At 35.1% G+C, this 12,791-nt stretch overlaps 2 protein-coding genes across 2 annotated transcripts; one reads left to right on the forward strand and one right to left on the reverse strand.

Moving 5' to 3' along the window:
* Positions 1-3: 3 nt before the first annotated feature.
* On the forward strand, positions 4-2,650 carry LOC138333769 (ARL14 effector protein-like). Its single transcript, XM_069282343.1, has 3 exons — positions 4-215; positions 1,000-1,121; positions 2,015-2,650. The coding sequence occupies exons 1-3, from the start codon at positions 45-47 to the stop codon at positions 2,256-2,258; spliced, it is 537 nt and encodes a 178-aa protein (XP_069138444.1). The 5' UTR covers positions 4-44; the 3' UTR covers positions 2,259-2,650.
* A 2,609-nt stretch (positions 2,651-5,259) lies between these two features.
* LOC138333770 (proline-rich protein HaeIII subfamily 1-like) lies at positions 5,260-6,933 on the reverse strand. Its single transcript, XM_069282344.1, has 2 exons — positions 6,812-6,933; positions 5,260-5,856 (listed from the first exon to the last, which is right to left on the reverse strand). Exons 1-2 carry the CDS (start codon positions 6,912-6,914, stop codon positions 5,273-5,275), a joined length of 687 nt encoding a protein of 228 aa, XP_069138445.1. The 5' UTR covers positions 6,915-6,933; the 3' UTR covers positions 5,260-5,272.
* Positions 6,934-12,791: the final 5,858 nt, after the last annotated feature.

Here is a 12,791-nt window from a genome sequence, read left to right on the forward strand (position 1 = left end):
TTTCGAGTCCCAAGAGCAGAGACCAAAATAGAGGGCGCTTTAAAATGGAAGACCGTCGAGCTGATCGACAAAGGAGTTGCAAGAACAAAGCTAAGCCAACAGCCCCTAACCAAACAAACGGTAGTGATAAAAAGTCGACACAGGAAGCACATCCAGCCGGAATGGAAGAAGACAATACAAATTCCAACGATGGGACTGGCAGTGACGATGGAAATGTAAGTTTTGTAGAAAACACAATGAAAGCTAACCAGACATTACATTATCAGCTTACTATTTGGATTACCTTCTACATTTTAAGTATGTATGCTCATGGACAGTAAAAAAATAAATTGTTTGTAGAATGACACATAAGAACAATTATAAAAATGTCATATCGGTGTAGGCTAAGTATATTTTAGCTGTATTGTTTGTTTTAAATGTTTTCTGTATTTATCATCACAAGCTCATAATTTATTAAATTGTTCCTAATATTTGTTAGGCCACACTTAGGCGAGAATATATTTTTAATAGGCCTACATGTTAAATAATTGTCACTATGAATATGACACGTGACGATAAGAATATGGAATTTATAGATTTTAGACGAATTTATTCCTAATTATATTGTACATGTAGATGAACTACAAATATAGCTTGCATATTAAGGTTGAACATACATTGACCTGAATTATTTGATCTTCATACATATGGTTTGTACACTGAAAAGATTGAAACAGAATAGCTTAAAGTTGATAAGTATGTGCAGGTATAAAAAATTTAAATCATCTTATTTATCAACCAGAATTTGAAGAATAACATTTCTTGAATGTATTGAATTCAACTGTCAATATTCAAAGGAAAAATAAATGGAACATTGTTTTTTTATTATTTATATACACGCAGCTAAGCCATTAATTATATAAGTAAATGTAAGTAGTATGTGTAACAACACCTCATTGCTCAATGTCCAATATTGAGAATGTTTCAATTAAAAAAAAATCTCTTTTTATGTTTGTTTAGACTGTGACAAAGCAGTTACGTATGCTGACATTTGCGAACCCAGGCAAGTTTATGGATAACTTTGATCCAGAAAGAAGTGCCAGAGAGATGAGGAAGATGAACAGAAGGATATACAGAGAGAAGTAATTATCTTCTTTGTCCAGCATGGTCCATTTGTCGATCTTTCTAAAGTGCTAGTCTTATTGCCACTATTCTTGAAAAGCACCAAAATGATCTTTTTTAAAATTTTATATGTAGATCTCTCTGTATACTGACCCTATAACATCCTCAACACTCCAGGGATTACTATCACTAATGTAATATCTCCCCTGGACTATCTCATAGTAAAACTGTACCATTGCCTGCAGTTTTACTATGGATAGATACAAATATATAGAATTATAGTGGTAGTAGCCCCTGGAGTATCATGGATGACCCTATTATACATGACCCTCCTCCTGAGGAGGCATGTTCTCGTACCTGGAAACAAATGAACAGTTGGGGTACGTTAAACCCCTCAACTCAGGAGGCATGAAGTTCACTTATCTTGATGAAATATGAATACCACATGATTTCCATTTTTCTTTTGAACAGTGATTTTTGGCTTCTTTTGTACAGTAGTTTGTGAGATGTCTAAATTTGTCCCCATTAAGTGCTTCTCAAATTTCTCAATGTCTGAAGCCTCCAGAGTACAAATGAAACATTTAGTAATTGGGTCAAATGTGGTAATTGCACCACAATTATTTTAAGTGTATTTTGCCATTTAGTTCTATACAATTTACTTATATATAATACCTACTAAATTGATTAGAATTTATGACTTTGGACTGAAGAAGGCCCTATAGTGGCTGAATATATATTCCATTGAAATTATTTTGAATTTATTTTGGTCTTTTATTTCGGATTATTAATATACTAGTTTTATACAGTTTTTACCTCATTATGATTAGAATTAGACTTGTCATTTCACTCTTTAACAATGCTGTGTGTTAATGCATTCCTATGCAAGTATACAATTTCTTAAATTTGTTTACAGTATCCGTAAGAACCAACTGTATGATGAGACTGGTGTCCTACTAGACAATAGCCTGGATCTGTGTGACTGTCTCGACATGGAATGTGAGGGCTGCCACTTCCCTTGTCCAAAGTGTGGCTCTGAAAAATGTGGCACTGAGTGCCGCTGTTGTCGGAAGTGGTTTTACGAACATGTGGAAGTAGAAGGTACAAACTTAACTTTAAAGTGGCCTATTCCAGCACAGACACCCACGACAACAAGTTAGCGTCAGGATCGTTTTATTTTATCGGATTGGTGGTCTATTCATGCAGACACTGGATCCTATAGATGGCAGCAAGTTTGGATTTATGGATAACTCAAAAATATATGTATCCTATCACAACACAAAAACAGAGTAATTGTCTTATTGATATTTTCAGTGGCTTATAACATCACTTGTTCCTATAGCAACAAGTTAGTGCATTAGAGTCACCAGGCAACATAAGAAAATAGTGGGGGGGGGGAAACCAATGGCCTATTCCGTATTTGTATCTGGTTATCTGTCCTTATGGGTAGGTATTCAAATTGATTGTGATGTCATCAGTTTGTAAGCATTGCATCATACTTTTCAAAGAAAATAAAATGTAAGTTGCTTACAAAATAAGAAGTCACAATGAATCCGCAAGGGAGTTAACTCTGTTATAAGCAAACTTAGAATTCCAACACTATGCCAGATTCCTATGCCAGCAAATTTGAATCAGTGATAAAACTCGACCAATTGTGAGCGTATATAGCATCAAGTTTGAATTAGTTGATAATGCCTAAAACACAGGTTGCTATGGCAACGAGTAATCACATTACAGCCCACTGACATCAGGTTAGCTGAATCCATGGCCCATGACATTGGTTCTGAACCTATTCACCCCTGGAGATCATTTAGACTCTTCTATTTCAAAGGCTAGAATAGTCCATTTTGTAATATCAGGGTGAATGAGTTAAGATTGAGACAAAAACATCTTCTGACGATAAGCCAGTTTCCTAAGAAAATTCTAGTGCTACATTATAAATATTTAGGAATTAAACTTAAGCTCTATGTCCTATACTTCAGTGCAAGATCTCAGTTTTTTTTTCAATGTATTGAACACAAAAAAATGAAAAGGGATGTGTGTTTACTGATTGAATAACGTGTATGCCAGCTGTATTTACTGCTTACCTGCGAATAGAAAATAAAGGGAGGCAACCAGTAAAGACTTACAGATGTATGGATATATAGCTCTCTTCAGGATAAGATTTAAAAACCTTACTTATTGAAAGATACCCTTTTTATATATATAGACAAGTATCACTTATATAGAGATGTCCTTTGTAGCATATTTGACAGTAAAAGCATATATATATACTGGGTAAAAGATATGATGAAAATATAAGATTTTCTGATTTATTAGCGATTTTAAAAATTTCAATATGGAATGGTTGAAGTTTTATATATAAACACTGTATACAGTTGTTGACTGGGGGTGAGGGCAACAGATGATTTGTTGGACCCGAAGGCAAACTTGCCCGAGGCCAAAGGCTGAGGCCAACTGTTTGTGTGAGAGTCCAACAAATCATCTGTTACTCAAAAACCCAGTCGATAAGTTCTGTTTTGTTATACCCCATTGTGACGTCACTTGGGTCAAACAGCTCATTTTAACAGTTCTTTGGACCGCTCGATGGAACAGTTCATTTATTGGCATTTTTGTCAAGAGAAATTATATAGTAAACTATTTTTTAGGGGTATAACAATATACTTTACTGTTAAACTTGCTACAATAGACACCACTATATAAATGACAGATTCATTGTCAAACCATGTTGGTGCCTGGCATTTATAACAATTCTGTACAATTGTATATGATTGACCTCTGTATATATGATACCTGTCTTTAGAGGACATTTGCTAATGTCCGTTTGATTTCCATTAAAGTTAGGTACATGTATTAATTTGTATGTTCACATTTTAAATTCCACCGATTTTTTTCCTCTTGATTATTAAATGGTTATAATAAAAACTATTCATTAGCTTTCATATATTGTTACAGAGTAAAAATGTTAGAAGGGTATGTTTGTCGAAAGAAATTGTATGTCTTCATTAATTTTTTTTGCAGTTGTGGAAAGATTTATTAAATCATGGACCCCTGAAATTCCATAATGGACTGTTCTAGTCCTTGATTTAGGAGAGTCTAAATGTGTCTTCAGGAGGTGAATGAGTTAAAAGTTCTGTGCAGGCTGATTAAGCTGGACATGTTGATGAATCTATATATCTGATGGAAGATTTATGTAAGCAAACCAAAATGCAGATAGCCAGTTTTCAAAGTGACAGAACATTTTGTTTTCTTGGCATTTATTTTTGAAGTAAGGAAAAAACATGAAAAATATTGATGATATGGCAACTAACCGTGTATGAGTGGCTGTTTCGATTCTGATTGGTTGAAACATCTCATTTGTATGATAATCATTGAGGTCAAGATGAATCATGATAATATAACCCCTGTTTTGTTTCCATCAGATTGTCATTGATATAGCATACAGTTTTAATGTACATGTACATTATAATATTCTGAATTGCATTATACAGAGTTATGTGTCCTTGCAGGGTAGATCACAGGGTACTATAATATATATACAATTGTATATAAATACTGTTGGATAAAAAATTGTGCCAGGTCCCTGTGGGGAGAAATTAATTGTGACATCATGTTCTAATTGTGAGTTTAATTAAGATAATATTTTTCAAAGAAAAGGATGTGAATTTTGCTCTCAAAATAATGACATCACTATGAATATATGTCTTCACACAGGGGAGGTAAGTTATAGTAACTCTGTAATATGCATAGACAGAATATAAAATTAACAAAGATGTATATTTACAGTTTAACTTTCTTGTAACAGAACAATCATTATGTATATTTACAGTTTAACTTTCTTGTAACAGAACAATCATTATTGTGATCTGGAGAAAAGGAAATAGAAGGCACCAGTTACTTAACATTTTCTGATAAAAAAGAAGTCCTGATAATTCTGACTCCGATAGTCTGGAAAACTCACAATACAGGCTGTGATATCAGGGAACAGATTCGGTTATTGATAAAGTGAATGGAATCCAGCAGTTTGGAAAATTTGCAAGCTTACAATTCGGGCTAGGGATGCAAGTGCTCGAATTATCAAAGGTCAGCTGTTTATATAGAAATACCAATAATGCAGCTTTTTATTTTTTTCTGTAGTTTAATAAAACCCACAAAAAATATTCTACAGAAGATTCTATCCCTTTGGACTTGAGGAAAAGATGTTGGCAAAGCTGAATACAGATGAGAATACACGTCCAATGCTACGGAAGAAACCCTTTTTGGGAACTTGTGGTTGTGTAGTGGGGCTGGAGTGTTGTCCAGGCCAACCCTGGTACATATTGGGTCCCATAGGATAGGGTCCCTGCTGGTATGGACCATATGGTCCAGGAGGTGGATATGGTCCAGGCGATGGATATGGTCCAGGCGGTGGATATGGTCCAGGAGGTGGGTATGGTCCAGGAGGTGGGTATGGTCTTGGTCCTGGTCCAGGGCCCATCCTGTTAGGTGGGCCTGGTGGAAAGCGGCCTGGGGGTCCCATTCTGTTAGGACCTGGCCCTGGACCCATTCTATTAGGACCTGGCCCGGGGCCCATTCTGTTAGGCCCTGGTCCCATTCTGTTAGGCCCTGGTCCCATTCTATTAGGGCCTGGTGGATAAGGGCTAGGTCCTGGATCCCTATATGGCCCCTGTTGCCAAGGGGCTGGACCCATCATGTATGGCGATGGTGGGTAGTAGCCATATGCAGGTGCTGGAGTAGACGCGACCTCTGGTGCTTTTTCTGTAAAACGACAAACAAAATCCAAAATCTGGCATATATCATGAAAAGAACACCAAAAATCTCCAAAATAAAGACCTCAGATAAAACTTTTAAAATTTTAAATGAAGGCTAAAAAATGTTAAACGTATCTTCTTGGTTAAGTTGCATAGACAATTTTGAATGTTTTGCCGTGACAAGATTGATTTGGCCTTTCAGGACTCCCGTGCATCCACATCATTTTCGTTTTCGTTTTAGAATTAATACTGATCACGTTTATACACTAAATTTATACTTGAATATTATTATGATATGAAGAAATTGCAACATAACAAAATTTATTCATCCCCTCAAAGTTGTACGATCGCAAACATGTCTCCCATGAATTTCTAAAATACCCATTAGATTCATTGCACGAGTTCTTTGAAGACATGCCGAAATGTACCCCAACCCCACAACAATGTCAATTAGAGATCTTTCGGTAGAAACCAGTGGCAAATGTTATTGATAACAGCATTTCACAAACTTGCACCAAACCCTGACGCCAGGGTGATCCCATAAGCCCACTCTCTTTGAAGGGCAAGTTGTTTCTTATTCCAGCTGGCTAGTCCCTTTTCAGACTAGCAGTATGGGCCAGGTATGTGGATTTTGTTTTAAAAATGGATTGATCATAATCCGGCTCACTCTTCGACACCAAATGATACATTTTAGCAAAAAGTTGCTCGAAAAAAAAAAAAAAAACTTTGAATTTTTTTCAAATGGAAATATCCGAGCATATGCAGTATAAGAAGTATAGGACGAAATCTAGTCGCAAGTTCATCTTGCCTTTCGTATTAGAAAAAGCAGTGTTGCGTGAACTTCTGGGTGTGAATAAAGTACATTATAAAATTCAATAAACAAAAATAAAACGTAATCGTTTGTAAAGGAAGAATTGATACAAAGTTTATGTATACTCAAACAACATTTAATATTTACTTACTTCTGAATAGGAAACCGCATGTCGATGGTATTAAGAGTATCAAAGCTAGAACCGAAAATCGAAAGACTTGCTTTAGTGTCATGTCCAATTGTAGATACACCATCGTGATAAATTTTCGTAAACCTCGATGAACACCAAGGAGTGGTCGTCAGTGTGAGAAGAATTCGGTTGGTTGGGTAAGTGATGGGTAGCTATCAATCATTATTCTGACGTGTACCGATATCCTCATGACTACACGGAATTACCTGTTTGGAAATCCAAAAACATCATTTACCTTTCCTTTCAATCGGAAATTTTACATCAACTTGGCAGAATATTGTCACGTGTAAAGTAGCAACCAACCTTTGTCCTTTGACAGCGTAATGTTCATGGTTTAAGCATTCTCGATACTCCAGGGGTTACTAACAGTGTCGTTATATATCCACCCCTGGACTATTTCATAGCAAAACTGAAGGCAGTTCGGGAGAGAGAAAAAAGCCGAAACTTCTTTTGAAATTAACAGAGACACTGACGCCACACAGTCAACAACATTATGGCGTTATTCGATACCTTTATTTACACCAAAGGACCAAACTACCTTCTCTTTCCATCTGTGGTCGCACGCACAGCTTTCTTTGTTATGAAATATTCAAGGGTGGATATAGCGTCTGCGATAGTAACTCCTGGAATATCGAGAATGCTTAGACATTTGTGATCCCAAGGACGTATATGAGACTTATAAATTCTTGGTGATCCATATTTTTGGTTCTGTAACAGTGTGGAAAATACCACAAGACCATTTTACAAACTTGCATTATTGTTTTTCAATAACTAAACTTGTAATAAAGGACTTTGTATCATAATGTGTTTTCGCCGAAAACTTTTCAGTATTCAATGTTGATTTACGTGCAGTTTTTGTGTCCTTCTTGGACAATGTATTTGTGTCAAAATTCAGGGAACCTGTGTTCAGCGGTTGTTCGTCCCCTTGTCTCATGTGTCTATAGGACCAAGAAAATGTGTGCATGAAATTCAAGAAATGGCCGACGTATTTCAGTATGCGCTTATAACACTCATTTTCATTATTAGGTCCTAAACTCAGAAAGAAAATCATACTTTTCGTATCCTCTGTATCAATTACATTCTTAAATCACAGCATTTCTGTTTAAATATTTTTAAATATATTTAGATGTTTCAGTTTTCATAAATGTCGTCTGCCAGTCTTCGTGATAATCCTGGCTATTGAACTAGTGTGAATTACCTTAATGTCTTAACACAAATGGTTCATTATACGATATAAAAATCTTAGACAAAAAAAATGTCGGTTTAGGGTTACATGGCAAAAAATAAAGTCGGTAGGTAGGGATTTTATGGTTAAATATTAGTGTCTCGCACTCTTGACTTTGAAAGAAAGTATTAACAGCTTAGATTGGCCTATAAAACTATTAATAGGAGTACCTTTTAGGTACATTTAGGGTCGGTCAGGTAACCCTAAACAGATATTAAAAAATGGCCTTATAAGACATTATCTTTCTTTTATTGTATGGTTTCGTATTATAACAAATGTTGTTGATAATTCCGCAGGTTTGGCATTCTACGTACTTGTTACCCATCCCTTAATTTCGTCAAAGCAAACAAAGTGTTAATTTTCGTATCCTTGCATCACAAGAGGAAGCTAATTATACGCAAATCTGTTCGTCCCTCGCCCCTAAAGACTGCTAATTATAAGCTAATATGTAGATTGAAATGACGTAAAAGTTCCATCCCCAAACATTGCATCTTGCCAATCCCTTGCAGACCTACACTATTCCATCATGGTTAACCAATTGTACCGGAAAACGGTGGTTCCCGATATTTTAGCAAGTAAATATTCTCTTATGGTAGAACTCTACCTAAAACAGAAAAACTAGTTGGGTGTTTTTAACATGAACGTGTGTATCCAATCGAAAGTTGAAAAGAAAAGGTCTCCGAACATCTCCTTGGCTTACGCTGTTGAATAAACGATCTATGAACAAAACATTAAAATGGTTTCTACTGGACAAATGTACCGGTCCCTGCCAAAACGATAAGACATCCCTGTATGGCCAACATAGCATAATGACAGTGTTATGTACATCGGCATACAGATTTTTTTATAAGTTTAAGTTTCTTTAAGAATATTAAATTACGACTTGGATATTAGAAGGTATAAAACCAGTACGAGCCAGGTCGAATGAAGCATGCTTTTCTCCCTTTTGGGGGAGGCAAATGGATCTTTTGTTTACATTTTGATTACCTTGTTCACAAAATTAATATTAGCTCAAATGAAAGTTCGCAGTAATATTATTCGATTCTACAGTTTTGAAATGTTTTTTCCTACATATGCTGTTTTTGCATCAGATATGTATGTTGACTCAGCATTTTATGAGATAAACTTGGTATGAAGCTAGTATTTATATCAATAATCCGAAATAAAAGGCCAAAATAAATTCAAAGTGAAATAAAAAATCATGTCTACGGAATCATCATTCTAAAATAAGTGTTTCAAAGAATTTGATATTTCCATTCATGGCACTGTCATTTATGCCAGACAGTCATATTTTTTTTTTTTTTTTCGTCGATGTGCTAAAATGTCTCTCTTTTTTAATATCGAAGTGATGTACAATGACGTTCAATGTTGAAATGTGAGTTACAATTTAAGTTCTGAAACTGTTCATTAATAACATTATGTACCAGTGGTATGTGTTACTGTATAAAAAATAAGCCTTAAATAAAGAAAAAAAAAGTGCTGATAAAAGCAGTAAATTTGTTACGTTTAGCCACAGGGACGTGGCAAGAATTTGTTTAACCAATAGTATGTATATAAATATTTCAGTATTTAATATATGAATATGCATACAAGCTGTTGGTTAAAAAAATTGTGCCAGATCCCTGTGCAGTTAGCGATTGATAGTTTTCATTCTTTTCCGTTAATACCGTTATAACTGATGTTCAACTGCAAATAACCTGCTTCGCTACGCTATTCCTGAAGTTCATTTTAATACGTTCTGTTTTTTACACAAAAGCACTAACGCATTCTTTCGCAAAACTCTGATCTTTATTCGTTTTCATGACAAAGTTTGCGCTATCTATCTACACGCTATAACAATCACATTTATTATTTGTTCCATTGTTTATAAACAAAAAAGAAGCCAATAAGCGCATTTTTTCCAATTTAATCTACTATCATATTTTTTTCTCCGTCGTCAAATTGCTACGCTATTCCTGAAGTTCATTTTAAAACGTTCTGTTTTTTACACAAAAGCACTAACGCATTCTTTCGCAATACACTGATCTTTATTCGTTTTCATGACAAAGTTTGCGCTCGGCACACTTCGGGATGGGGGCACTTAGATTGTAGTCATCACTGAGCATTCGCTCCTCCCGTGAATATACTTCTGAAATTGAAGATTCGACTGAAAAGTCCCTTTCCCATAGAGATGAAACCACCGATTCTGGATCCGATTGTCTTAACTGCTGCCGGAGACTGTGTTGTTGTTTCAGCCCCTGCGGTTTTTGCTGTAAAATAATAAATCGACACATTTTATTTAGTTTAATCGTTAATTTAGAAATATGTATCATGTAAATGTTTTCATAAATTTAATTGAGTAGTCTTTTTCATGGAGTTGGACAATGGACATAAGCTACTCAAGTCCTTTTCTGAATTTTAAGTTTTTTGTTATTTTGTGTTGTATCCCGTCTAGGTCGAACCAGAAGTCAAAAAAGAAAAAAAGAAAACTTTGGTGAAAAATATTTGGTGGGATATAAAAATTTAAAAAGAAAACATGGAAAGTTAGATATTAAGAGTAATTGAATGTCGAAAATTCCTACAAAAGTAGAGGTGGAAGCTATGGTACCTAGTATTTTAGTTCCAGTCGTCAAGAAATGCATTGTTCAAAAACAATTTAATTAATTACTTATCAAATGTAAATTTTGTTTAAATGTTTCCATCAAACTAAATGATATTTTATAAAATTGAAAAATAAATCGATAAATATTGTTTTACATTTTGTTTGAGATAACATTGATATGAAAAATTCTAAGATCTGAAAACAAGAAAGTACTTGCATGAATGCATGTGATATTCTAAAGATTTGAAAACAAGAAATACATGAATGCATGTGAAATATTCTGAACATTTTAAAAAGATAATACATGATTGCATGTGATATTCTAAGATTTGAAAACAAGAAATTACATGAATGCATGTGATATTCTAAGATTTGAAACCAAGAAAATACATGAATACATGTGATATTCTAAAATTTGAAACCAAGAAAATACATGAATACGTGCGCTATTCTAAAAATTTAAGAAGAAGAAAATACATAATAAATGCATGTGAGTGATATTCTTAAAATTTAAAAACAAGAAAATACATGAATGTGATATTCTAGAAATTTAGAAACAAGATTCCCACTCACCTGATAGGAACCAGAATCCATCAGTGACCTGAACGAGAAGTACCATTACTACCAAAGAACACAACAGGACTTTCCTAGGCTGCATGTCTAAGGCTTCTTTATCAGCCGCTTAGAGAGGTCTTTCTACGCCAAGGTTTAGGTAAGTATATAGAAACGGCGTCAATACTTATATCACTTAGTAAGCGATTCAGACATCAATCATTTTGTGGTTGTCAATTTCAAAATCATGTGACGCTGCGTTGACTAATACTCGTGTTTCAACGTGTTTCTAATACCCGACAATACCGATATGGAATTCAATGAGTTCAGCAGAATTATCAAAGATGAATCCTTGAATTAATACCCCACCCCCCACCGGATGCGACATGACACGAAAAGAAAACCAGTTATTTTGTCACACTTATCCTATTAATTAACGCAATAATTGCATCATTTATAGGGTATCCTTAGGTAGGCCTATATTCACAAACAACTTGTTCCGTTTTCCGGGTTTAATGCCCTTTAAGCATCCAGGATGAACTGTAGTAGACGGTTCACGAATGGACAAGCAAGCGTTACCAAAAGATATGTTGTCAAATGAGCATTGAGATCATCATTCTTCAGCAAAGATCGTCAACGATAGAAGAAATCTATTTTATCTCAAAATACCTCCTTCGTTTTAGTAATCATTGAAGACAACATTCGATCCCACTAACAAAAGGTTCCGTTTTAATTGTCTTCTAAAACTAGCGTCTTGTGGGATAATTGTTTTGATGGTTCTTCGGGACTGGTGGGAGGGATGAAACAATCATTTCCGTTCTTACTTCTTGAACAACTTGTAAGTTTTGCAATTGCGCTGCATAATTGCTAGCTACTGTTGTAGCGGAAAAGATATCACCTTCTGACTGACTTTTCCAGCCAGAAGGTGATATCTTTACCGCTACAACAGTAGCTACATAATTGCTAGAACTAGATCTACATGTACTATATTTTTGGGAAATTGACAAACATGTCCTTATAACTTTGAATCTCACATGTTTTAAATTTCCTTCCGTCAGAGTTGGGGATTTTGTTTTCTCAATAAAAAGAGTTCTTAATGAAAAAATCGAGGGAAGAAAAATGCATTGCGAGTAAGAAGCGCGGTTTCCGTTGTAAGCAAACTCGGCGCGTGTTTAAGACACAGGGACCTGGCACGATTTTTTTAAACTAACAGTATACATATATATATATATTATAGTATCAAGGGTATGAACTCGGCGGTCGAGAAAAACGGACCTATTTTTTTAAACCGTGATTATCTTAATAAATGGATTATATACAACATTGACGAATATCGTACCTTAAAGAGAAATAATTTATCTTTCCATTGAATGCTTGATGAACAAAATTGGCCAAGTATTGACGAAGTTATGGCTTGATGAATCGGGAAATTTACGAAAAATATGCTAGGTAGACATTTCCCTGTCCGGTCGAAATGTCGTCTTGGCTCTAATGGGCACCTCAAAAACCAAGCCAAAATCACAAAATCTACGCTGTGGTGGTAAACAGTACCCATAACTGTGTTCATCCACAATCTCATTTGG

Source organism: Argopecten irradians, chromosome 10, assembly GCF_041381155.1.
Source record: "Argopecten irradians isolate NY chromosome 10, Ai_NY, whole genome shotgun sequence".
Lineage (NCBI taxonomy): Eukaryota > Metazoa > Mollusca > Bivalvia > Pectinida > Pectinidae > Argopecten > Argopecten irradians.